The sequence below is a fragment of the Plectropomus leopardus genome, chromosome 7, assembly GCF_026936395.1.
Source record: "Plectropomus leopardus strain MGB_pleo_1.0 chromosome 7, ASM2693639v1, whole genome shotgun sequence".
In the NCBI taxonomy this organism is placed as follows: Eukaryota; Metazoa; Chordata; class Actinopteri; order Perciformes; family Serranidae; genus Plectropomus; species Plectropomus leopardus.
The window spans coordinates 4,718,816-4,745,924 of NC_142182.1; the positions used below are offsets into that span (position 1 = coordinate 4,718,816).

The 27,109-nt window shown below is 37.0% G+C and overlaps 1 protein-coding gene across 1 annotated transcript in view; it reads left to right on the forward strand.

The window, feature by feature from the left end:
• The window catches only part of cmip (c-Maf inducing protein), a 58,157-nt gene that overhangs the window by 17,315 nt on the left and 13,733 nt on the right, over nt 1-27,109 (forward strand). The window contains exons 2-11 of the mRNA XM_042495532.2: nt 8,950-9,075; nt 16,559-16,609; nt 17,373-17,534; nt 18,914-18,955; nt 19,351-19,413; nt 19,506-19,586; nt 20,710-20,813; nt 21,428-21,532; nt 24,196-24,648; nt 26,236-26,301. Of these exons, the coding sequence (XP_042351466.1) occupies nt 8,950-9,075; nt 16,559-16,609; nt 17,373-17,534; nt 18,914-18,955; nt 19,351-19,413; nt 19,506-19,586; nt 20,710-20,813; nt 21,428-21,532; nt 24,196-24,648; nt 26,236-26,301 (1,253 nt within the window). The remainder of the gene's footprint in view (nt 1-8,949; nt 9,076-16,558; nt 16,610-17,372; nt 17,535-18,913; nt 18,956-19,350; nt 19,414-19,505; nt 19,587-20,709; nt 20,814-21,427; nt 21,533-24,195; nt 24,649-26,235; nt 26,302-27,109) is intronic.

Here is a 27,109-nt window from a genome sequence, read left to right on the forward strand (position 1 = left end):
GACGTCCTAAACTCATTCATCTGTGGCCTCGCCAGACCACAATGAGATGTGAAACCGGGGCCTAACTTTGAAAAGCCACCCTTTAAATGTCAGACTGTTCAAATCAGACTCTAATTTAGAAAAAAAGGGTTCTTTTTGTAAGCCGCCCTCTTAGGCTGACAATAAGTTGTGCAAAATAAGAATTACTCTATTGATTTTTTTATATTAAAATATAATGTGTCCCAGAACTCCAGTCAAACTAAGGCTGAATTTTTAAAATGCAGAATTAGTCTACGATAACATGTAAATGCTAAACACCTTAGGACTTACTCCTCAGTATCTTTGCGCGTAACATTTGTGAAACTCCTGTTGCGTATCTTCCCTGCAGAGCAGCTGCAGATTGATGTGTGTCTGTTATAGTTTTTTATATGACTAAAACTAGAGCCCTGTGGTTAGCCGTTTTTATTTAACTAACTGAGCATAGAAAGATATTTAGGCGTGTGCTTCACTTTGTGTTTGTGCATGTCTGCCACGTGTCACAGTAGTGAACGTTGACCTGCTGCTACAGTGTAAAACCACGGCTCGCAGCAGCACAATGTTTCGGCTTATTTCCAAATGTAACCTCCCTTGATAATCAGAGCGGCACATGCAAGGTTCCTCGCAACTTGACTGATTTATAGTTTTGTTTGGACTAACATTATATTTGGATCTAATCGTGCAGCTACTTACATTTTCCAGCTGTTACACTCAGTGTATGAGCAGTGGACTGGGCCTTCAGGAGCTGCTCCTGTTACACCCTCTGTATCAATGTTGTTTTTTTTGTCACTGGTCTTTTTTTCTTCTTGTTGCTGTGGTTTTTGTTTGTCATTGTGATTGTTTTTTTTAGCGATGTTTGGTTGTGTCTGTTTTACAATGGTGCCATTTCTGGGCATGGTTATTTTTTTTGAATTGTTGTTTTTGCTGTTTTGTCGCTGTGGTTTTGCCACCGTCGTCATGTGTTTACATGCTGATCTCATTCGCTACAGTTACAAGTATTGACTCATTTGTCCACATTCCATTAATTCCTTGTTTTAAATCAAAGGCCTTGTAATATTTAACTTATCAAGCTTTAAAGGCATGTATTGACCAAATTCCATTATCTGTCCGATAGAAAGAATAACAAAGACTTTAAACAAAACTTTGGTATCCAAAATCCTAAAGGAGCCATCTTTCCAGGATTTATTTTTATATTTTAAGATTTTTAAAAACTTGTTGTTTGACTGGCTGTATTTATAGCACCGCATTCAGTAGTGTTTACCTGGGTTTGTCTGTTGTATTGAGGAGTGTAGTGAATTATTAATGTAATCATCATTGTTCCATTGTTCATTTTTAATCTTATCAGTGCATGATATGATCAAATGATTATTTAATCCTCAACTACAATGACACATTCCCATCACACGTCATTTGAGCCTAATTAATGTCTTTTGTGACATTTTTTTGTGATGTATACCTTTGACGTTTTTTCTAAACAACAATTTTGTTAACGTTTGTATCTTTGGGGCGTAATGAATGTGTTGCTTTAATTTCCTTCTTCTTTTGATTGATTGACACCATTTTTGGAAGAATTTGAAACATTGTTTACATCTGTGTTTGCTAGCTCCAAGTCTTTCTTATCACTATCTTTTGTTTGCAAAACATAATTTTGGCCATAACTCAAAAATTCATATGACAAAATTTCATTGAATGTCTAATAATATCAACATGCAGTGCTATGATATTTATGAGTGTAACAGCATGAAACCATTTCCTGGGTATATTATGGTTCCTGTCTTGTGCATATGCACAAAATAAAAATAAAACAGGGAGTGACTTTTAAAAACATTGCTCTATAGCACTACAAGAATATTTTTAAAAAATCAATTAAAATGAAAAAAATCCAATATTTGCCTTTAAGTTGGGTCTTGTGTTTTTAGCTGTCTTATAGCATCAAAAAGTAAAATTTTTTTACATTTTAGAAGTAAAAAAATAAGTTTTACTTGAAAAGTTGCTTCAACAATTGAGAAACTGTTTACTAATCATATAACCAAGAAATCATTTCTTAGTAATCGGCTAGTTTTTCACAGTGCTTTACTGCTAAATTGTTTGTCTTGTGTATGATGTGAGCTGCTCTGTAGTGCTACGAGAGATGAAAAATTCCAGCATGTGCCTTTAGGTTGTTTCATGTACTTTATGTGTCTTGTAGAGGAGCCCTTTGTCAAAATTTGCATGGTGCATTTAACAAAAAATGGATGGAGGCCATTCAAGTCTCAGTCTTAGGGCCCTACTGTGTGTTTATCTGGCCATGAAAATAAGACAGAGCTTTAAAAAGCAATACATTCTTACATTTTAGAGGCAAAAAACCCCCAGGAGTGTTAAAAAGTTGCACTCACATTTGTGTAACTGTTGTGTTTGTGTCTCGATAACAGACATGGTCGTAACTTGTAGGAGCTGTAATTAAACGCTTTAATTTTCGACTCGAAAAGTTTCTTGGAAGTGTGTTGTCACAGAAAGTAGCACTGACAAACCACAGAGCTGCATCACCAAACAGCTTACTCAACAGCGCTCGCTCTCCTCTCCTCTGGGACGCCCTGCGTGACCCCGTGACGGCGCTCTGCAGGTCAGCAGTGTGTTTTCGTCCTCCCAAGTTTACGAGCAGCAATTTGGTTGTTCCTAAGCAAATGGAGAAGTAGAGCAGCTTATCGTACAGGGAAGTGACCCTTTAATGTGCGGCGACGTCACACACGAGTCCAGCAGTCCCACATGACTTCCGCGGTGTGTGTGTGTGTGTGTGTGTGTGTGTGTGTGTATCCCTAAGCAGAGTATATGACATGTTTATGTTGGTCAAAGCGAGGGTCTTTGAACAAACACAGCTATCGTATCATCTCGTCACCCTTCAGATCCGAATGTCCTTTTGTTTGGGAACTACTGTTGTGTGATTATTGGTAAATATGAAACCAGCAAACACAGGATGTGAAATGATATTGTTTGATCGATGACGGGAACAGGAAGAAATGTGCACTCAAATGCCCTCTTATCCACTCGCTATCTGTCTTCAACAGGACGCTTGCCGTTGTCACTCTGTGGGACGCGAGCAAACAGAGGCTGCAGGAGACCACGGAGGTTTCATATGAACCAAAGTTGACTCACTGTCCACAATGTCTCTGTCTTGGTTGCTATGGTAACATATGTAACCATAGCAATATGTAACAGTACATATGTAACATCCTGCTTTGTCACATAGTTTGCTCGTGTTCATGGGTGCTTATTGTGTGTTGCGTATCTCTGCTGTTTTATCACCACCATCTTTTTAAAAAAAATGGTTATTTTATTTTATTTTGAAATAATATTTTATTTTATTGGTTTTAACTTGGGTGTGTTTTTACTTTTACTGGTTTATTGGTTTATCTGTAATTTTGTCTTATTGTTTGCTTTTTTTTTTAAAATTGTTTTGGTCACATGCTGTGTTATCCAAATTTTAAGATCTCTGTATCTCAGATTTGTGCCCCCACAAATATCAAGAAAACTATATTTATGATTAGAATTATATTTAAAATTATGATGCAGAAAATATTATTATTATTATTATTATTTTAGCACTTTTCTTTATTTCATATATTATAAATATATTTTAAATTAAATTTATTTTTTTGCTAATTTTCAGATAATTTTTTTGTAACTTTTTATTAATATTTTGCTAATTTTTTGGGTCATTTCTTGTCAAGTGGCTCATTTCTTCCCATGTTTTTGAAAAAAAAAAATCTAGCTAATTTTCTCAGTTTTAAACCATCTCAAAGAGAAGGAAAGGAGGGAGCAGAGATGGTAAAGAAAATGGAAGAGGGAAATCAACATCACTTAAAGAAAGGAGAATAGAAGTAGAGGAAAAGAGAGTGAAAAAAGGAAAGGAAGTTAATTACCTTTCTTCTGTTCTCTGTGTCTGTTGATGTGTTTCCTGCTTTGAGTCACCACAGGCAAAGTTGGTTTACTTTCCTGACCTTCAGTGCACCGTGAACACAACATATCAGGAGCCGATATCGGTTGTTGATCAGTGGCATTTACATGCGTGTCACGCGTTACAATGTCACATCTGTATTTTTTATATTGAAAGTTTGTCTAACTCCCCGATGAGGACACAGATAAACAGTTAAATCTTCACAAACATCACTAACAGTTAACTCTTTTAAAAGGCTCAGTACATTTTTAGCAAAACAGGAGGAAATTGTGCATTTGTTAGGGACTATTCGTAAATGTTTATTTTTCGTATTCATGAGTTACGTTATTTAAGTAAGGAAGCGTTAGTTGATTTATTAGTTAACTGAGCAATGGAGACGGGGTGGGATCAGATAAGTTTAGACTTCTTCCCACTCCTTTTTGAACATTGGATTTGACTGTTTCTTTTTTTGTCTTTATTCTTTTTCTTTTGTATGCACTATTTTTTTTGATGGTTTGCATGTTTATGGTCTTAAAAAGCTCTGTCGTAAGTACTTGTGGTAGCATCATGGCGTATGTGAGATTGAATCACACTGCAGTGTGAATTCATGTTAATGAAGGAACACGTCACCCATTTCAGGAGCAGCTTATATTTTTATTTTTAAGTGTTTTTGGACAACAATGGAGCTCTGAGGAAGAAGAAATATCAGGCTTTGATACACAGACAATAATTACTGTAATAATTGTAGGAAGCATTCATTGTTGGTTTGCTTCTTGTCATGGTAATGGCTAAGATAATAATAAAAAAACATACCATCATCAGTTTTACCCTGTAACTTTTCAACATTGTGTTCAGCACTATTTAAATCACTGCAGTACTGTCAGTGGTTTACTCCACTTCTACTACTGGTTTCATTTCATATCGATACGGTATAAAAGTTAGTTTACAGTCACAGTGGCGGATTGTTTATCAAAAGCAAATTTCAAGCTTTTGAGGTTTATTTTCTCGCTATTCAAAAATTAATAGAAGTTAATGCTTTGAAAAATACAATTAAAACACAATTAAAACACAAATACAATTAAATGCCGTTATTCTTCGTCAAGATGATGTTGGCATGAGATTTTTGGATGAAGTTAGGTTTTTGGCAACTCAACAACACAACCTAAAACCAACAAATTATCAACGTCATCAATATTCTATGTCAAATTGACGCTGGCTTTAGACTGACATTAAATTTCAGGCGTTCACTACGGCCCCGAGGGTCAAAACGCTACACTTCAGAAAACAAAATAACATTTCCCAAAACACAACATTTCATAAAACGAGATAACATTTCCCAAAACAAAACATTTCAGAAAACAAAATAACATTGTAATGTACTGTTTTGACCCTCAGGGCCACGATAGTTTAACTGACATCACAACTAAATTAAATACATCTAAATTTCGCCGTCAGTGAGATGGAGTTTCGTTCCATGTGTTCTTAACCCTTAGGGACTGTTTGGCACGTTTTAGGAGCTCTTCATGCCTTTTTGTTTAATCTTAAAATATTTATTCTTTTTGTATGGACTAATGTTCGTTGAAAAAATTAACTCAGTGAAAGCAGATTCATTCACTCATTCATCATTAATATTAATGTTTAATATTTTAAAGCTTGATTTTGAAAAGCACATTTTTTGTGCAGAGCAATATGAGCGTGTGTAATATTAAAGCGGGCCCTAAGGGTTAATAATGTCCCCTTAGTCTTTCTTTCTTTTTTGTCTTTTTGTCTTTTTGTCTTTCTGTCTTTCTTATTTCCTTGCTCCCTGTCTGCTTCTCCCTGGAAACAAAGAAAACAAACATAACATACATCTCCATCCCCTTGTTTCTATGGTAACGCAGCAGTGAGGAGAGGAGACAAGAGGAGTCGTAGCCTCCTCCAACCCTCCTCCATGATCAAAGGAGAACAGAAAGAGACAGTATGAGAGAAAAGAGAGAAAAAGAAAAGACCGGGAGCAGGAAAACAGAGTCGGGTAGAAAGAAGGAGAGACGGAGTCGGAGGGAAAGAGAGATAGCAGTAGACAGAGGCAGGCAATCACTGCATGCTCTTGTGCAGGATGGAGTATCTATGGTAACCTCGTCTGGTTATCAGAAAATTGAAGTCCCTTCTGTTTGTCTCCATTCTGCTGTGCCTCTGCAAAAACAGCATTTATCTCCTCCCTCAGCACACAATTTCATATTCCGCTCTTTATTTGGCAGTTTGTCTTATTAGTGCGGCATGTGCGTCCAACTCGGGCTCCAAGTTGATGTAAAACGCTATTTGGCAGTGTGCGAGCAGACAGAAAGACAGACAGAGAGCAGGGACGACGTTTACTCTTCCAAGGAAATTAGACATCTCGCCCAGAACCAATATTTGCCATGGACGTCGTCTGTAATGAAAATCCTGTATGCATACTGTTTCTGTCTGTGTGTGTGTGTGTGTGTGTGTGTGTGTGTGTGTGTGTGTGTGTGTGTGTGTGTGTGTGTGTGTGTGTCTGTGTGTGTGTGTGTGTGTGTGTGTGTGTGTGTGTGTGTGTGTGTGTGGGGGGGGTAAGACAGAGGAGCCAGCTTGCTTTATAAGCGGCAGAGGGAGGTGTAAACAAAGGAATAGTGTGTTTGTTCGTCAGTAACGGGAGAGGAGGGGGGGCGCTGCACGAGAGTGAGATGGATGCAAATAAAGAGAACCACCTGTCTGCTCGACTCCACTGCAGAGAGACGCCAGTGCTGAAGCAACCGTTTGTGTTTGTGTTGAGCAGAGCCGGGACTGACTCTGTGTGTGTGTGTGTGTGTGTGTGTGTGTGTATGTGAGAGAGAGAGCATGAGACAGGCTGTTTATCTGTCTGAAAGCAGCAGCAGCAGCAGAAGAAGCAGCGGGGAGGCAGTGGAGGCCTCTTTCACTGAGACACTGACTTCAGCCTGACAGTCCCACTTCATTCATTATCATTATAACAATAGTAATTATTTGGATTTCTACCCCTGATACATTTTTGATCATGTTTTACGGGCGACGCATTTACTGTGGAACTGATAGGTTTCACTGAAACAGCTTATTCATATTGCATGAAACGTTCACAGTCTTTCGTTCACATGATAGCATTTCGGGGGCCTGAAAACGCAAACTTTTGTAATTAAAAAAAAAAAAAAAAATGTAACCCCTTTTGTTGCTGTGTAAACTGGCACTGCACGGACCCAGTAAGAACAGCACCACACGGTTACACTGCACATGTGTGTTCTCGTGTGCTTACTACTGGCCTGGCATGCATACTACAGCGTTTTTGGTTGTTTTTGCGGATCCGTGTAAACAAAGATTGTGATTTTTTTTTTTAAAAAAACGCAAAAGGAAAACTTTTCCGTTTTTAGTCGGGTTGCTCTTGTCTAAACTTGGCGAAGTATAAATTATCAGCACCAGGAAAACATTTTAGCAAGCCATGGAAACGTTACATTTGCACATTATCATGTAGCCATGGTTAAGATGTGGTTAGGCTCAAAAACCAATTGGTTATGGTTTGGAAAAGATCATTAGACATTAATGAGGCATTATGAATTTGTGCAAAACTTTTTGAAATGTCGATAAGCATGTCAATAAAAAACACACACAAAAAAAAACAGGAACTGAGGAAACACTACCATAAGTGAGGAAACACCAGAAGTAAAATAAAATTAGTGAAAAAGATCCAAATAAACAAATAAATAAAATTATAATAGTAATAAAAAAGATAAATAAGTAAAATACTTAAGCTGTAAATAAGAAGTAAGTAAGTTAAATAATAGATCAATATTTTAAAAATCATAAAATGATATAGGAAGTAGTAAAACTGTGAAATAGACTAAAATGTATAAATAAAAAGTCAATAGATAAATAAAGTTCATTAAAAGCCTGACTAAAAAACTCTTAAGGCAGGCAATAGGGATATAAATGGTCAAATGTTAACATTTGGATAAATCCTACATACAGGGAGTGTGTTTTTCTGAGTCTGTTTACTAAAAACTGTTGCTCAGTGTGCTCAGTGTACTCTTGCGTATCTTGTGGTTTTTTTCCTTGTCCTCCCGATACTAAAAATGAAAAGTATAAGGAAAAAAAAATGCTGATAAATGCCAGAAAGCCCAATTAGGGTGCAGCAAAAAGCCCCTGCAGATGACGTCTGCAGGGCCCATTTGTGTGGATATACAGTTAGTCTCCCATCAACAATAATTGGTACTAAGTCATTCAGTGACGCTAATGTCTGGGAAATGAACTGGTGATTCATTTACTGCCATTTCTGCATTACTGACAAACACATGTCTTATTATAGACTCACTGTGGCACTTAACTTTTCTCTTCAGCTCTTCTCCTGAGGGTTTTAAAGACATACAGGCTCAGTTTCCTCGTGGCTTTCGCTCTGTCTCGTTATTTTTATCTGTTTAGATTCTTTTTTTCGGCCCCCCCTTTTTCTCTCTAAAGACTCTTCTGTTCCTGAGTCCGGAAACTTGTGGTAATTTGTCAGTGTTTCTGTAATCATTTTGAGACGAGCAAACAGGTTGTGGCCTGTTACTCAGTTGCATCTGCTTCCAGCTCCCACAATGATGAGACCAGGATCAGAGCTGCGCCATCACGCCGCGCTCGCTTTTTCTCTGTTGACTCAAAGCTACACGGACAATGTCTTTCTGTGGTGTTTGTGTGTTTCCGTGATTAATGGCTTTTGCTAAATTGATTTTCCACTTTGTTTCAGCATTCAATGACTATTCAGTTGGAACTACATCAAATGTAACCACAGCTGATAAAGATTACTCTGTGTACTCTTTAGCAGCGTTTGCCATTCTGCTGCATTTAGAGGTTTTGTTTGGTTTGTGTTTACCCAAGGCAGGTTAGCCCAGGATAGGTTTCTTTTTGTCTTTCCAGCCAACTGCCAGTAAAAATAAATGCCTTTTTCTCCCCCGGCTCTGTTTAAATATACAGTATGTACTGTACAAATGTTTGACGGTGGCAGACTAATATCCTCTCCCTTTCTCTCTTCTCTTCTCCAGCCCACCGGTTACATGGAAACATCATTGTCCTACAGCTCTATAGAGGACCTGCAGCTCCTTTCATGGGACAATGCTCCAAAGTACTGTGTCCAGCTCAGCTTCCCTGGTGGCACCGTCCTGCTGCAGGTAATGCACGAGTCTTCTGCCTTCTTGAAAATAAGCCAGTGGCTGAGTGCAGGTTGGAAAAGCTGAAATAAACTAGTGAAAATGAAGCAAGAATGCAAACTTACTTGACATTTTTGTAGGCTAGCTTCAATCCTTTGCAACCTGGAGTGAAATCAGATGCCTTTCGCATGTATTTTAACCTTTGAACTCTGAGCACATCAGTGCAATTTCTTTCAAAAGCATTTTGGGAAAAAAAGACAATTAGCAACTTGGGAAGAAATGCTCCACAAATGACAAAAATCACTAAAGTTAGGAATAAAGCTAGGGAAAAAAACATGTTAAAAAAAAAACAAAACAATTCCAGATTTGAAATGATTACAGAATTATTTGTTATTATTTTTATTCCTTGATTTCTTTCTTTTCCCTTTTTTGTATTGATTTTTTTTGGGGGGGGGGTTCTTTACAATTTTTCAGGTAATTTACTTGAACCATTTTTACTAATTTCTTGCTAATTTTTGAGTAATTTCTCCTTTTGTTCCACAAATTGCAAGAAATTAGTATATTTAGAGTTAGAAACTTCTTTTTTTTAAGCTAGGGAAAAATGTCCAGGGAAAAAGGAAATAATAAATAATATGATTTTTTTAAAAAACAACAACTAACTATTGTCTATCAAACTATCTAATTTTCACTAATTTCTTGCTAATTTTGTGGTGATTTCTTCTTTGGTTGCTATTCTTTTTTTTTTTTAAGACATCAAGCCATTTGCTCAGGTTTCAAAGGGTTAACAGCTGTTTCCATACAGTAATACCTGTTTGTCATATAAATGGTTAGAAATCATATGTTGATAAGGGTTGTAAGGGTCATTATTTCAATCTAATCGGTTGAATCAGTTTGGTGAAACAATAAAAGGATTCATGTGAGGCAGTTTGATTTCAGGGATGGGCAGGGAACAAAAAATACTTTTGTAGAATCAGCTTAATCATGCTCATAGCTCTGCATGATCAAACATATCGAATACCACAATTTCTTAGTGTTGCTTACTCAACACTTATTTATACTTATCACTTATATTCACTTATCATATACTCATTTTATTTTTTTAATCAAATGATGCTTTATGGCAGGGCTACTCAGCTGCAAATACAGTTGGGCCAGAATTTAAAACCAGGAAATGTAGACTGGCTATTCATTTTTAACATCCTGAATAAAACATTTTTTTTAACTTTTGATAATCACAAATAAAAAAAGAAGTTATTTAATGTGGTGGAAATATAACAATGTTTATTATTTCACTTTTGAAATAAATAAAAAGGTTGCATATTTGACCCAAGCACAGCACAAAGTGCAGAAAAATAATAAAAATGCACAAAACCAGATCAGGTTGCATTAAGTCCCAAAGCCCAGAAATGAGTTAGCATGTTTGCGCTCCTGGTTCCCTCGTCTCAAAGTCAGTGGGTTACTTGAATGGGTTTTTGATAACATCCCTGAAACAATGGCCACGAAAAAGTTGCTATTCGGCCTGCAGGCCGTAAGTTGACTTTCACTGTTCTAAACCCACTTGTCTAAACAGATAAAATATCTGGGGACAAAGTAGAGCGCTGGCTGATAACTGAGCAGATAACTATTTGGTTATTGTCCTGTGATAAATGCTAAGACTGACATCTGGAAGCTATCAGTGCAGTGGGAACTTTGGTCCTGATTGCTCCCCTGATGGGATTTATTTTTACACAAGTATTTGTGGTGAATTTGGTTGATATTAATGTCCCATGATAATAGTACACAGTTAAATCTGCAACCATTTTCTAATTCACAGTAAAAAAAAAAAAAAGATTCCTACTGGGAATTGGTTTTGTACCTTTTTGTATGTAAGGTTGCAGAATACATAAAACTAAAATCCCTAAAACATTCTACGATCCCAGAAATGTACTAAAATCTTACCAATGCTCTAAAATCAGAGAAATGTCTTAAAGTCCTAGAAATGTCCTACAGTCCCAGAAATGTCCTAAAATTTAAGAAATGTCCTAAACTTCTAGAAATGCGTGAAACATCCTAAAATCCCAGAAACGCCCTAAAATCCAAAAAATGTCCAAAAATCCTAGAAGTGTCATAAAATCCGAGAAACATTCTAACATTCGTGAAACATCCTCAAATCATACAATTGTCCTAAATCATAGAAATGTCCTAAAATCATAGAAATGTCCTAAAATCATACAATTGTCCTAAATCATAGAAATGTCCTAAAATCATAGAAATGTCCGAAAATCATACAATTGTCCTAAATCATAGAAATGTCCTAAAATCATAGAAATGTCCTAAAATCTAAGAAACATCCAAAAATCATAGAAATGTCCAAAATCATAGAAATGTCGTAAAATCCCAGAAACGTCCTAAAATCATAGAAATGTCCTAAAATCATAGAAATGTCCTAAAGTCTAAGAAACATCCAAAAATCATAGAAATGTCCAAAATCATAGAAATGTCCTAAAATCCCAGAAACGTACTACAATCCTTGAAACGTCCTAAAATCATAGAATTGTCCAAAATCATAGAAATGTTGTAAAATCCCAGAAACATCCTAAAATCATAGAAATGCCCTAAATTATAGCAATGTCCTAAAATCCTAAAAATGCCCTAAAGTCATAGAAATGTCCTAAAATCCCAGGAATGTCCTGCAAGCCTTGAAATGTCCTCAAATCATCGATATGTCCTAAAGTCCTTGAAACATGCTAAAATCCTAGAAACACGTATGGGGCTGCTGCGACTGGCCCCTGGCCCCCCGTCATTTTGCAAAAGTGGCCCCCAAGCAAAGTAAGCTGAGTGTCCCTGCTGTAACGTTTTAGCCTCAGAGCCTGTACGGGACACTTTATACCCGCTGAACTCTGAGAGACTGGGCTGGATTCCTGGGAAAAAATCATCTCCACATTAACCACAGGCATTCGGTGAGCACATTTGGTACTGTTACCCATTAGCCCAATTACCTCTGATTCACAATTCAACCCATTATGGGTGGTGCAGGTCAACAGTGTATACCCACCTCCTCGGTTGTGTTTGCTTACGCCTGCTGCCAGCTGTTTGGAGCGCTGCCAGATTTGGTTTGTGCTTCGGAGGAAAAGCTCAGCTGGTTTTTGTCCACAAACCAAGATTAGTCAGGGCTTCCTGCACATGTGCACTGTAAATTGTGACAACTTGATTTTACCGATTGCATTGAAAACTTTACTTAAGCACGTTTCCAGGATAAGTAAATATAACTATTAATCTTAATTTACATTATTATAAATTATTAAAAATTACTATTTATAATTTTAGCTTCATTGATAGGAAGTTTTAGTGACTTCACTGAACTAGGTATACTGTGCTATATATCTGTATTTTTCTGGTTGCATACATCATATTTGTATATTATTAAACATGTTTTTAAAAAACAAAACAAAAAAAAAAAAAGAACTCGCAGGTCTCCGAACATCATCACTAGAAAAATCCTTTTTGTGATGATTATTGTGATGATTGTGATGTGATGAGGTTAATTCAGATTAATTTGGTTTACTGAAGTTGCTAAAACTTCGAAAAAACAATGTAATTTCACTTGTCATTTTTAAGTTTCAACAACTTCACAAAATTAAGTAAATATAGCTACATTTCTATTAAACTTAACACTTGTACATTAAGATTTTTGGTGAAGTTTACTTTCTTTTATAGAGACAGTCCAAGATTATTTTCATAAAAGATCAACTTGTGAGATTTTACAGTGTCGTTAACTGGAAAAGCTGATGTAGTTTCCCAGCTTTTGAAAAGAAAACCATGAAAAATAAGAAAAGTATTTAAACGTCACGGAAAACTAAGATCAGTAGAGGATTAGAGATCTAAACAGGAAGAAAACTGCAAACCCCCAGGCACAATTGACACTGTAATTTGGTTATGGCAACTAACTGCTCTTCCACACAAACTATATAGATATATGGGTATGATGAGATGGCAATAAAAAAACACTGATGGATGTGATTAAATTATTAAGGGAACATTATGCTGTTGTTTCCCGTCATTATAAATTTGATGAATGGAGGTCCTCATCATGGATTCCTATCTGAATTGCTGCATCACTTGCAAAAACATATTTTATTCAAAAAGTCACGATTATTTGGAGTTTGCATTTACGCAAGTAATAATGAATTTGACATTTTTACAGCAGAGCATGGTTCCTGAGGATCCTTAAAAAAAAGTCTTAACATCCATTAACTTCATTAATCCAAAAACAAGGCCTTAAATGGTATTAAATTGACTAACATTAATGTGCAGACATAAAAAGTAGAATTTTATGATTTTTTTAATCTTTTTTTTGTTAAATAATTAAATTCATTCCTTTTCTTTAACTCATCATGATGAAAATCTAAGCAGTGAAATGTGACATGCAGATTGAGAAACACAAAATTGCCAAAAAAAAACGGGCAGAAATGCCAAATATATCCCACATCTGTTCCAAATAGAAACCAAATAGATAATTTTGTGATAATATAATATGTTTATTGTCTTCCATCAATCAATTAATCAGACTATATAGCACTTTTCATACAGATGAACTGTAACACAAAGTGCTTTGGACAATAAAACCAAAACTACACCCACCCCCCAAAACATGCACATACACATCCACACACACGCACACGCATGTCAATAAAAAACACAAAAAATAGTACGCATAAAAACCGGGAACTGAGGAAACGCTACAATAAGAGAGGAAACACCAGATGCAGGATAAAACCAACAGATAAAAGATGAAAACGTAAATAAATAAGGAAGCAGATAAAAGGATGAATAAATAACAAAATAATAGCAATAAAAATAAATAAAAAACTAGATGACGGGCTGGGAAAATATGCAAACTGTAAAAAAAGAGGTAAATTAAGGATAAAAACAGAGAGTAAAATAAATAAATATATAAAAAATAAAATGATAAAAAAAAGTACTAAAACTGTAAACCAGACTAAAATATATAAATAGTCAACAAACAAATAATGTTCAAATTAAAAAGTTAGGTCTTGAGGTTGAGTTTAAAAATATCGACTGCCTCTGCTGCCCTCAGGATGTTTTTCACTGAAAAAATCATGTCACAAAAGGCATATTTTATGTCACAATAACCATTTGGGACACATAAAAAAGTGCATCTTCAATTTTGACGATTAGTGCTTTGGTCTTAAACTAAATTCTGAAGTGCATTAAAAAAAAGTGTTAAAAAGTCTTAAATCTGCCTCTCCTTAAGCTGCAGGAACCTTCAGCAGAGTCAGCGGGAGCTTTTTACTCATTTTTTAAGGGTGAGTTATTGAGGTCAGTTAGTTTTCACCATTTAGGGACAAAAGTGACTCCGCAGATCCTCAGTTAGTCCCTCATTAGTGGTAAGACTAGTTTCAGTATATTCTCACACAATTTTAGTCTCCTGTAAGAGTATCATCCCAAAACAGTTAAACTCTCTCTGAATCTTTATCCACTATCTCGCTGGAAACTCCTCACTGTGCTGAACACAGTGTTCCTCCATATCAGTCTAACATGTTCCATTCCCACTCCAATACAAACCGCACCTACGCGGGTCCCACCTCAGAGTCATTACGCTTTGTTTTGCTGGCGATCAATTATTTTACTGTTAACAAACACTGGGACAGGTAGTAAAAAAAGTGCAAACACACTGGAAGCAGACGGGAAGAGTGGGAGTGTAATTGCTTTGAAGACAAAGATCATTTTTAAAGTCTCCCTGCAGTTGTTGTCATTTTTGTTACAATGTGCGCTATCTGGTGATGTCAGAGAAGTTAGAAGTTTATTTTAAAAAGACGTCAGTCCATTATTTTGACCTTTTTTTAAAAAAAAAATCTTGCTTCTCCTCCTCTGTGTGAATCTCATCTTATTTAAGCAAAACATCGTCAAATGACGTAAATTGCGGGTGCTGCTTGTGGACAAGTTGTTACCGTGGTGTAACATAAATTAGCATTTTCACAGTCAGCGGCATGTTCAGACTTTTTTTTTTTTTTTTTTACCGGTATGGCCCAAGTGGGTCACTGACTTTTGCAGTGTTTGCATTAAGTATGAATGGTGCTGCAGGCACATGCATCGGCACAACTTTAATTTACCATTTTTATCTCCACTACAAATTAGTTAATTACTATCGTCACAGTGTCTTATATTTTGTTTATAGTTTAGATTAAAAGATTGATAGATTGACCAATCACAACACAACAGAGTGGCACCACACAAATGTAAAATAAAGCTTCCATAATTTATTTAACAGATTGTTTCTTTCAAAAGTTAATAGTACAATAGTCAGTATAAAGACAAATTATCTAAATAAATAGCCTGTGTTAACAAACTTTTTAACAACTGTATCAATATATTTGTATGTAAAATTAGTCAGGCTGGACACATTATTGCCTCTCAGGTTTAAGACTGATTTGCACCTGTAAACAAAAATTCAGTTTACTTGTATACATTTCAAACAGACTACGCAGAAAGCCAATCATAATGTAGTGGCACCTGGGGCAGCCAATGATATTTCAGCAGTAGCCCGTGTCACACCAGGCTTCTCCTTAATCACGCCTCTGATCACAGTTAACCAGAGCTGTACGCCAGATGCACAGTGCTAACCCAGCCAGAAGCTGGTGCAAGGGTTAACTCCAACTGCTCATCCAAATATGGTCACTTCTGACTCCAAAAATCCAAGATGGCAACAGCTGAAATGGGAATCCACAAACAAAGGGTGATGTCACGGTGGCTATGTTCATTATTTTTTAATGTCTATGGTGTAACCCCCCAAAACAAAGGGCTAAAAGACAAAAAAATGCTGCATGGAGCTGGGGGGGAGTGGATAGTCAGGTGGTAGTCTCTAATTCTTGATTCATTCATGACTTTGTGCAGCCACTTTCATATTACACATGGAGTCATTGTTTGTTTTTTAAAGAGATTTTATTGATTTTTTTTAACTTAACAGCACAGTGAACTCCACATTCTCAAAGACACCTCAGATAAAATAAATAAACAAATAAAATAATGTCTGATTGTTAATAAAAAATATTATTAGTACAATTTATAATAATACATTGTTAATGTGAATGATATTCTCCTGTACAATGTCTGTTGACTTTATTTATTTCTATGGCAAAAACTCCAAAAAACTCTTATTTTTTTCATGACTAACAAGTCACAGCAGATAAAGTAACATTAGTGTGTGAGTAGCCAAACCTAACTAGAGGTGGAGGCTACCGAAAATGCTGATTGAATGATGACTTACAAAAAGTGAACATTTTACCTTTTGCACACAGTTGCAAAAATCTTTGTTTCCTCTTTCAGGATGTTATCGACTGAGTGGCCCCGAGCAAATGACACAAAATTGTTATCTGTGCGCTTGTTGTCTCTGGGATCACATTTAACAAATCATTTGTGTGTGCGTGTGTGTGTGTGTGTGTGTGTGTGTGTGTGTGTGTGTGTGTGTGTGTGTGTGTGTGTGCGTGTGTGCGTGTTGCTACAGGCTGCAAACAGCTACTTAAGGGACCAGTGGTTTCACTCCCTGCAGTGGAAGGTAAGGTTTCTGTTTGTCGTTAACTATTAATTAATGTTTCATCACGCGCATTAAAGCAGCACCCCCCCCACACACACACACACACACACACACCTGTAGGTTAGCTTTATCATTCCTTATTTTTCAAAACTCTTTAAAGATTACCACACATATTGCAGTTCACTGTAGACTGATGATGTTAAACATCAGAGAAGGCTTTTTGTTGTGTTACGAATCTTCAGTCTCGCGTCATTTTAAAGCACTTTACAGACTTTATGAGGATCCGACCTCTAAACCTGTCAGTGCCACAGTCATGCTGTGCTCGCTGAGCTAAATAAAGCTATACAAGGAAGTATGCCTGAAGCAGTTCAGAGCGGCAGAGCTCACAGTTACTTCCTATGGTTTACTTTTTTTTCTGTGTTTAATTTCCTTCTCACTCAACACAGTTTCTTGAGCAACGATCTCAAGCTGTTACTTAGAAAGCACTGCCCGTGTAAACAAAAGCATCACGACTGGTAGACTTTACACCGCCCTGATTCTTCACAAACACTTCCTGTTTATGAGCTTTCACTCCACCATTTTGAAGATAAATGTTTCATATTAACACAGCAAGCATTTGAGAAGCGGTGACATGAAACGAGCCAAGAACAAACACACACTTTTGAAAAGTATTTCTTAATGATATCAGAGGAGTGACTGCTTTCACAACACAATGCGGGAGCAGAACATTATTTCTAATGTTTTGGTCGTCACTTTGGGGTGTGTCGCGTTGTGTTTCTGACAGAAAAAGATTTACAAGTACCGTAAGGTCCTGAACAACCCGAGTCGCTGGGACGTGGTGCTGAAGGAGATCAGGGCGCTCGTGGACATGGCTCTGACCTCACCGCTGCAGGACGAGTCCATCCACCAGGCTCCTCTGCACATCATCTCCACCCTGCTGGCTGAGGTAGACAAACACACACACACACACACACACACACACACACACACACAGACACACACACACATTAATGCATATGTTACCTTTGAGGACCTTCCCCTAGATTACTGCCAAATTTGGTCCCCGGTATGGTACTGCTTGCCCCCCCTAAACTTTCTAATTCACAATAAAAATCAGGTGATTTGCACTGTGAATCCTTCATGCACTTTTAGTATACATAAGGTGCCAGAGTGCAAAAAACATAATATTAGAGCTAGTTTATCAAAAAAAGTGCCAGTGGAGGATCCACCACATCCCCCTAACACAGGTCCTCACTGAGCCCCTAACATCCTAAAATAAAAGAAACGTCTTAAAAACCTAGAATTATCACAAAAGCCAAGAAAAGTCCTTAAATCTTTCCTTTTCTATTGTCACTTTCATCCTTATTTATTTATTTATCTATTACAAACCCAATCCAAATCATAAAAAACAACATACAAACTATATATATCTATATCTATATCTATATTGATCTATCTATATATACTGTACATATATATACACACACAATTGTATAGAACAGAGAGACGCAAAAAGCAGCAAATGTTAAACATTTTTTAATGACTTATTAGGATGCACAATATTGGAATTTTTTTTCTTAGGGTATCCGATATATAACAACTCATTTGGCCGATAACAGATACCGATATAGATAGATAGATAGATAGATAGATGTACTTTATTGATCTCAAAACTGAGAAATTGGGATGTAGCAGCGCCATACAGTAAGAACAGAGAATAAAGAGCACACATTATTAATAGAATATAAAGGAATATGCTTAAAAAAACCTAAAAAAAACTAAGAGACTGTACATATATACATATATACATGTGTAAAGTGCGGAACAGTATCTGAATAAATATAAATATAAATAAAGTCAGCAGTGCAGAGTGACATGGAGCTAAGACCGGAGTTTAAAGCACAGACAGAGGTGAGTTATTGTACAGGTCGATATATCCACATTTTTTCCTCACCTAATTTTAGTGATCATCGAGTATCGTCTGTAGTGGAATTAACATTATATTATGCATACTCTTTTTGTGATGTTGCACCAGCAGATGTATGTAATATTCATTCGTTCATTGTGCAAAATAAGAAGAAGCATTTCTAGCAATTATGACTGTGCATTTTAAATCAGATATTGACCAGTAACAATGATTTGCAGATTTTGTTGTGCATCCTAAGTATAAAGCAGGAACCTCCCTGTCAACTATAAATGATTGTAACTCTTATTCTGACCTAAACAAAAGACTAATCCTAATATTGACCATAAACTAAAATTCCACTTTTTAATGTTCCTCCACGCTCACCATTAATCATTTTTCTCCTCTTTATCTTCCTGCAGAACTCTAATCTCAGCACTCAGGATCATGAGAACATTATTGTGGTGAGTATGATAAATTGATATTCGATGTCAGACTGAAGTTAATCATTGACTTGCTGGAGTGAAGCCTCCTGTTGTTTTGATCTTTAAACTGAAGAAAAATACAGATTCTGGTGAATTTGTTCATGTTGAACTTGTGTATTTGCGTGTTTGTGGTTGTTTCTGTTGACGTCCACATGGCTGTATCTGGGCAGAACAGAAGAGTTTAATGTTGAGAGATGTCTGTCGCTCTCCTTTGAGCTTATATTTAAAAGTCTCCTGCACCTGACAGCCCAGATCTACTGCTGGCTTCCAGCCAGGATAAATAAAAGAGAGGATATGAAAATGTTCATCCGTCTTTCTGTGTGTGTGTGTGTGTGTGTGTGTGTGTGTGTGTGTGTGTGTGTGTGTGTGTTCAGGCCATCGCTCCTCTTCTGGAAAACAACCACCCACCACCTGACCTGTGTGAGTTCTTCTGTAAGGTGAGGTGAAGCCTTTGGTTTCTGTAGTAAAGAATAATGGTTGTAAGCATTTAAAAGCGCTTCCTGTTGACGGGCGCTCCTGTGTGTTGCAGCACTGTCGGGAGCGGCCGCGGTCGATGGTCGTGATTGAAGTGTTCACTCCTGTGGTCCAGAGAATCCTCAAACATAACATGGTGAGAGCTGCTCTGTCAGGAGCTGCACGGAGCCTCCAGTGGTATGAATGAGGATCAGATATCAGTTCCCATTCAGTGGAGGCTCCAAACTGCTCGATTCCTCTTTTGATGCCTGTTAATTACATACAATCTCAAGCGTTTGGCTGTAGTTTTACCTTTTGTAGTTATGTCTTGTAAGGTTTAGAACAGAATAGAATAGAAATACTTCATTAATCCTGTGAGGGAAATTGTTTTGTTGCAGCAGCAAATAAGAGAGCAGCAACTGAATGAAGTATTGTTAAAAAGGGCAAAAAATGCAAATTTATATATGTATATATACATTGTAACTCTAATTATATATATATATATATATATATATATACACAAAGGAAGCCACTTAACATAGAATTAAATTAAATAACAATAATTATAATAATAATAAAGATAAGTGCAAATAAGTGTGCAGATTTTCCTTTTAAGCTCATTAGAATTTGAACAGTAAAACTAAACTAACAATGTAAAACATACATATGCTTTATTTCCAGTAAGCAATTAACCATAAAGTGATAGATAAGGAGACTAATAAGCCCATTCACTATTAGGTGTGAACTAGTCATTGTTTAGCAAATCACAAGTAAGTCTCAAGTCTTTGCACTCAAAACCCAAGTCTAGCCGAGTCCTAAAGTTTGAGTTTCGAGTCCTAAACAAGTCGTATTGCTTATCACAAAATGTAATGCCATTTTAACAACAGACTAAAATTACATACATTTAAAAAATCATAAATGCTTTTAAAAATAAATTACTTTGCTGTTTATAATTTTAATGAAACATTAGTTTGCTAATTATGTCAATATTAGCCACAAAATCAAAAGTTAAAGTTATGAATTATCTCCGAAGCGCCTAGTCGTTGAGGGGCCAAGGCACCAACCATGAAGGCAACATTTCACTCATTCTCAATTTCATTTAAAAAAAAAAAAAAATCTTAAGATGCCTGAAAAAATTATGTTAAAAAATCTTTTCCCCGTACAGCAACAAAAACAAAGTAGACAGCTTTTACATTTCTGGATATGGTCCCTAAGTTCTGTCTTTTCTCTTTTGCACTTCGGTTTGGTGTTTATCTCTGTGCCTGTTTACGTGTTTGCAGGATTTTGGAAAGTGCCCTCGACTGCGTCTCTTTACTCAGGAGTACATCCTGGCTCTCAACGAGCTGAATGCAGGGATGGAAGTTGTCAAGAAGTTCGTCCACAGGTGAGAAACTGTCATGCATAAAATCACATGTCCGTGTCAACACGTCATACATTGTTAATACTCTGGCGGGTTACATTTAGTATGTAAATCGGTTTGCTTTCTTACAATTTTAGCCCATAAACAATGTGAACATTTTAAACTATACAATTATTTTTCTCAATTATTATTATTATTATTATTATTATTATTATCATTATCATTATCATTATCATTATCATTATTATTATTATTATTATTATTATTATTATTATTATTATAAAGCACCTTTTTTAGGACATTTTCTTTTTTCTTTATTTTTATAAGTGATTTTTTTTTCTTTGATTTTCCCCTCCTAACCTTTGTGTAATATTCTGCGGGTATAATTGCACAATAAAGAATCAATAAAGTATCAGTAGTGGAAGGTTTGGATTTATGTTAAGACTGCGTGTAAATGACATCTGTACACACATTGGGTCAGTTTCATACCCAAACTTTATTCCTATTGAAAAGCCTCTTAACAAGACGTAAACTCTCCATTAAAATGCACTGCATCAAACACTCAAAGCAGCATGAAGCTGGACCTTCAGTAAATATTTCGGACTTTGGTATCTAACCTGCAGCCATGTGTGTTGCAGCATGCACGGGCCAACGGGGCAGTGCCCTCACCCACGTGTCCTGCCAAACCTGGTGGCAGTGTGTCTCGCCGCCATCTATTCCTGTTATGAGGAGTTCATCAACAGGTCAGTCACACACACACACACACACACACACGGTAGCTTCTCGTATTTTTGTTTTGTTTTTTGTAAACTCTCAGCTTGTCTCACCACTTTCTCTTGATTGATTGATTTTTCGCGGCTCCCTCGGTTTACCCACTTGCCTTTCCACTCGTGTTCGGACATCTTGTTTATCTGACCGCTGCAGTTCGAGCAGCTTGGCGTTGTCAGGCCTGAAGGTCAGCAGCGTGGAGGGTTGGACGAGCCGTACAGCTCCCCTGGGACTTAGTGCTGCCATACTGCTTGTAAACAAAATGGTTACCTGAGTGCATTCTCGACCATTTAACGGCAGCGTATGCTCATATCTGACAATAATACTGAAACATGAGTAAAGCTTTTTGCATGTTCTCCTATTGTAGACACCTCACTTTAACCTGAGCTGTATGTTTTAGAAGTATGTTGTAATTTAGGGACATTAGACTAATGCAGTAATTATCTTTAAGGCAAACATCTTGTGAATTTAAAATGTAGCAAATACTCTCAAGTGGAAGTTTGATTGTGTGGACAATATTTATAAGAAATTACTATGACAACTTGAAACCATAATCCACTAGCCTTTTTCATTTATGTATTAATTTATTTATCTACTTAATCTTTATTAAACCATGTTGGGATTAAGAATCTCTTTTTCAAGGGCGACCGGCCAAGAAAGTCAGCAGTGAAAACACAAAGTTGCAGACGGCGACAAAATGCAATTCACAAGCACTAAACTTTGCATGAAAAGAAAACTAAGAATGAGTCAAAAGGGAACTTTCTGGGAATCAGTTGTAAAACCAAGCAGGCTAAAAACATCGACATCCTGTAAAATCTGCTTCTAAGTCTTTCATTTTAGATTTAGAAACATTTAACTACACCAGGCTGAGGGCGCACAATATCCAAAAGTCCTTTTTCCCACCAGCAACAACACCTGAAACCTCCTTTGCAAAGCAGATTTGCACAGTTTTTGAGGACCAAAAAGTAGCTGTAGCCTCTTTTCAGAGTTTGTTTTAACTTTTTCTGTGTGAAAACCATGTTAAAAATCTATATAAATCACAGCAGAGTATTTTAAATATTTCAGAATTTTCCGTAATATGTTTATTCAGCTGTCTTGGTACGGTAGAAGGGTTATCTTTTTCCATTTTTTCATCGATTAGACAAACGCATGATGTTAATTTCCCACATCTTGTAGGATTAATACGGAGGAAACAGTGTAAACAGTCATTTGCAGATGTTGCCGGGAAAGCAGATCAGATTACGGTCATCAGACCACATTATGCCATTTATAGCCTAAACTAATTAGCAGTGTTGACATGAGTTTTTATTCAAACAAAAAAGCAAACAGTATCTCTACAGCGCAGTTAAATTGCATTTAAGAAATTATATGAAATACAAATAATAGAAAAGTATTAAATGATTATGTTGATTAAGAATAATACCTTGAAGTTGCATAATATGAGGCGTGGTGTAGTTGGCTTTTCTTGGCAACTGGATGTTTCTCTTCTACAAAACGAGCTCTTGTTGATTTAATTTGGACTATTTTCAGCAGCAAAGGTGACAATTCAGACCTGAACCTTCGAAATGTGTTTTCAAAAGATAAAATCTTTACATTCAGTCTTGGTTTAACCCTTTGAAACCTGGACTGTCCTGACACAGTTTTCTTGTGCTGCATTCAGATGCCAATAACAAGCATTTAAAACTTTAAAACCTGAGCAACTTGAGAAACATAGGAAAAGAAGGAAAAAAAGGTGACAAGAAAATAACCTATGAATTAGTCAGAAATCAATTTTTAAAAAGAGAGAGAATCATTAGAAAATTATTTTAAAATAATAGAGAAAAATATCTAGAAAACTGCATTATGATTATATATTTTTAATTATGTTGCAGGAATATATATAGATATACATATATGTATAGTGAGAGAGCGTTTCTTTTTCTTTTTTTCTTGTAATTTTGGTCATTTCTTATTGAGTTGTTTTTAAGTGTTAATTATTAAATATAGTTTTAAATGTCCATATTGTTTATGGACTAAATGGCCATTAATCATCTAAGAATTCAAAAATGTTAAAAAGCTGAATTTCTTATGCACTGTTTATACATCTGGAATTTCATTTTTGTCAGCAGAGTTACATGCTTATTACAAGAACAAAACAATTCAGAGAAATAAAGCTGTTTTGTAGCAGTTGAAGAAAGTCAAAGCATATTTACTTCCTCACTTACTTACTAATTGACCTCATTGCAGTGATATATATGCTTAAACGGTCTCGTTTCTTTCTCAGGCGTTCCATAGGGGCTTTTTGTTGACTACAGATGTATGGCCCGGGCTATCTTAACTCATTAACGTCATCTCCTTAGCTTCCTTTGCCCGAGAGAGGATCATTCTTAGTTAATTTTTCCAAAACTCCAGCACACGAAGGAAGCATCTCTCCGGCAGCCATCTCTCCGGCAGCCATCTCTCCGGCAGCCATCTCTCTAGGCGCTCACTACATCTCACCCCTTTTTTCATTCCCTTCATCATTACACTTTATAACACTTTATTTTTAGGCGTGCTGCTTATATATTCATTGACATTACTGCTGTACTTTGACACTGAACATTGAGATTTGGCATGCGGTTCAGTCACCCTAAACCCCCTTTTCTCGTCTCCCTCACAGTCGGGACAACTCCCCGAGCCTGAAGGAGATCCGAAACGGCTGCCAGCAGCAGAACGAGCGCAAACCCCCAATGCCGCTCCGCCTGCTGCGCCCCGAGCCTCCTACGCCACCTCCTACCACCCTCTTACCCCTGTCCTCCAACCCCAGTCCTCCTCAGCCTCCTCCGCCTGCCCCTTCAAACCCCGTCCCGTCCATCCCCATCTCCTCCCCGACGCCCTCCCTGCCCCTCTCCCCTCCGCCCTCCGTCGTCAACTCCAGCGAGATCCTGGTGGAGCTGGAGCGAAACAACAACTCGGCCAACGCCAGGCGGAAGGGCGGGCCGTCCGGGGGCGACAGTGAACCCAACCTCATCGACTGTCTGCTGGTCAGCCCGGCCGTCAACACTCTGTCCATCCAGCTGCCAGCGCAGGCGGACCGAGTGCTGGGCTGCTTCGCTCTCATCCTCAAGATGCTGTGAGTTCAAAACTGTCACTGCTGTTGAGTATTAATCAAAGCGTCCAACGTTTTGGATACACTTGTTTTCCCAGATTTAACATTAGTTTAAACCTTTGAAACCTGGAGCGACGTCACATAACTTTTGCTGCTTTCGAACACCTTTGGCAACTATTTAAACCTTTGAGCCCAGAGCAAATTGGTGTGATTTCTTTCAAAAACAAAAAAAGGCAATTAGCAACTTGGTCAGAAATTTTCCACAAATTGCAAGAAATAAGTAGATTAAGAATTTTCATTAATTTTCTGCTAATTTTAGTTTATAAGAAAATTGCCTTAAAATTAGTTTAATAAAATATGAGAAAAATATTAGAAAATGTTAGAATAGAAAATTAGAAAATTTACTGAAAACCATCTTTATGTAAGAATTTTATATTTTAAATTGTGTTACAGGAAAAAGAAAAAAAGAATAGATAAAATAAAAATATTTCTCAGCACTTTTTTCTAGGTCTTTTTTTAGGTGATTTTCTTGAACTATATTTCATTTTTTCTAATTTTTGGGCCATGTCTTGTTAAGTTGCTTATTGCCTCCCCCTTTTTGAAAAAAATCCAACCAATTTGCTCAAGCTTCAAAGGGTTAAGGCTTACACCTGGCGACTTCAGTTTTGACCAATCTGCTTCAGTCTCATGACTTCAGTTGTCCATGTTCCCAGTGACAATATTTAAAGATGCACATTAAATGATGCAGAAACAGACCGAACCAGTTTGGCCAGTCCTCCGTATTAATATGAACAGTAGGACAAATCAACCAAAGTATGATGTCGTCATTCATGCATGTAAGTCAGACACAGTCTTACTTCATTATGACACATGATCAGATGTCAGACTGAAAGAGTCATTGAGCTCTAGCACTGTTTGTGATTTTAACATTTTTTTTAAAGAGGTTTTGTAAAGCCTTTCAGCAAACATGTGATTTGATGAAGCCACTTTAGACTTACATAATACAAGCCAATTTCATATGAAGGAAACGACACGTCAACAACCCAGGAAGTGTCCCAGTTTGTAAAGGTGGCATTATGTGAATGTGTGTGTGTCCAAAGAACCGATCAGTGTAAATGGGTTTAACAGCCCTGAATGAATGAATGTATGAGTCCAGTACTGATTACACGCTGTGAAAGTGGAGCAGCAGTTACATCAGTGTGTGTGTGTGTGTGTGTGTGTGTGTGTGTGTATGTGTGTGTGTGTGTGTGTGTGTGTGTGTGTGTGTGTGTGTGTGTGTGTGTGTGTGTGTGTGTTTTTTTTTTTCTGCTGGGACGGAGGTGCGGTAACCAAACAGGATGGCCTAAAAAAGCGACGCCGTGTGTGTGCGTTTGTAGCATTGTAACAAAGCCAGTGTTACTTAACACACAGTAATGTGATGCTGCTATAGCTCCTGAACCGCCGCCGCAGGTCTGCGTCATCTCAGCGCCCCTCATGTTTCAACGACTCCTCTGTCTTTTTGTCCTCCAGCCAAACTTATCCTGGGTGCACCCTCCTCTTTACATTGTCACGCTGACTCTCTTCATCTCTCTTTTCTCTCCTTTTCTTCTACAACCATCTGGTCTCCGTCAGGTCGGACTACGATGACTGGAGACCTGCTCTCGCCAGCCTGCTGCAGCCCATCCCCTTCCCTAAAGAGTGAGTTTTCACACATTACACAGCTCAGCTCACACTCAGGTAACAGTTTATTAACCTTTTGAAACCTGAGAAAGTTGATTTCTTTCAAATACACCAGAAGGCAATGAGCAACGGAAGAATAAATGACCCAAATCTGTTTAGAAATTAGTAAAATGCGCAAGAAAATTATCAGAAAACTAGTAAAACAACAACAAAAGCGGAACAAAAAAAGGAAAAAAACACACACAAGGCAAACAAGACCTAAAAAAAGTGCTTAAAACATTTTTTGCTAGCTTTTTTTAAATATATTTTTTAAACTACGAATTTCCTTTTACCAAGTTACTCAATGCCTTTTTTTCAATGTCGTTGAAAGAAAATATCAGCAAGCATCAAGTGCTCAGGGTTCAAATGGTTAATTTATCTCATACGAGGGACACTAAATGACCCAAACAAAGTTTGAAATGCAGAATTTCATTTGCCATGTACATTTTTTGTCCCCTGAATGTCCGGCAGTTGCAGATCACATAATGTGGTCTCAATTAATATAAATGTTTTAAACGCTTGAAGATCCACTCGTCAGTGAGCGTGTCATCCACGAAAGAAAATAAAAACAGATGGAGCGGTCAAAGTTGTCGTATTGAAATTTAAGATGCATAAATGGATTCACGTCAACTCATGCAGTGAGTAGCATTGCAAGTAAACGTTCCACCTTAAAAGTTGCCGGCAGGCGAATTAAAATTTTTTCTCAGTCTACAGCAGCTGCTGGAGTCTGCGAAACACCCTTTCATTTTTTGGTTACAGTTCATTAATGTATAAAAAACTTGCTGGA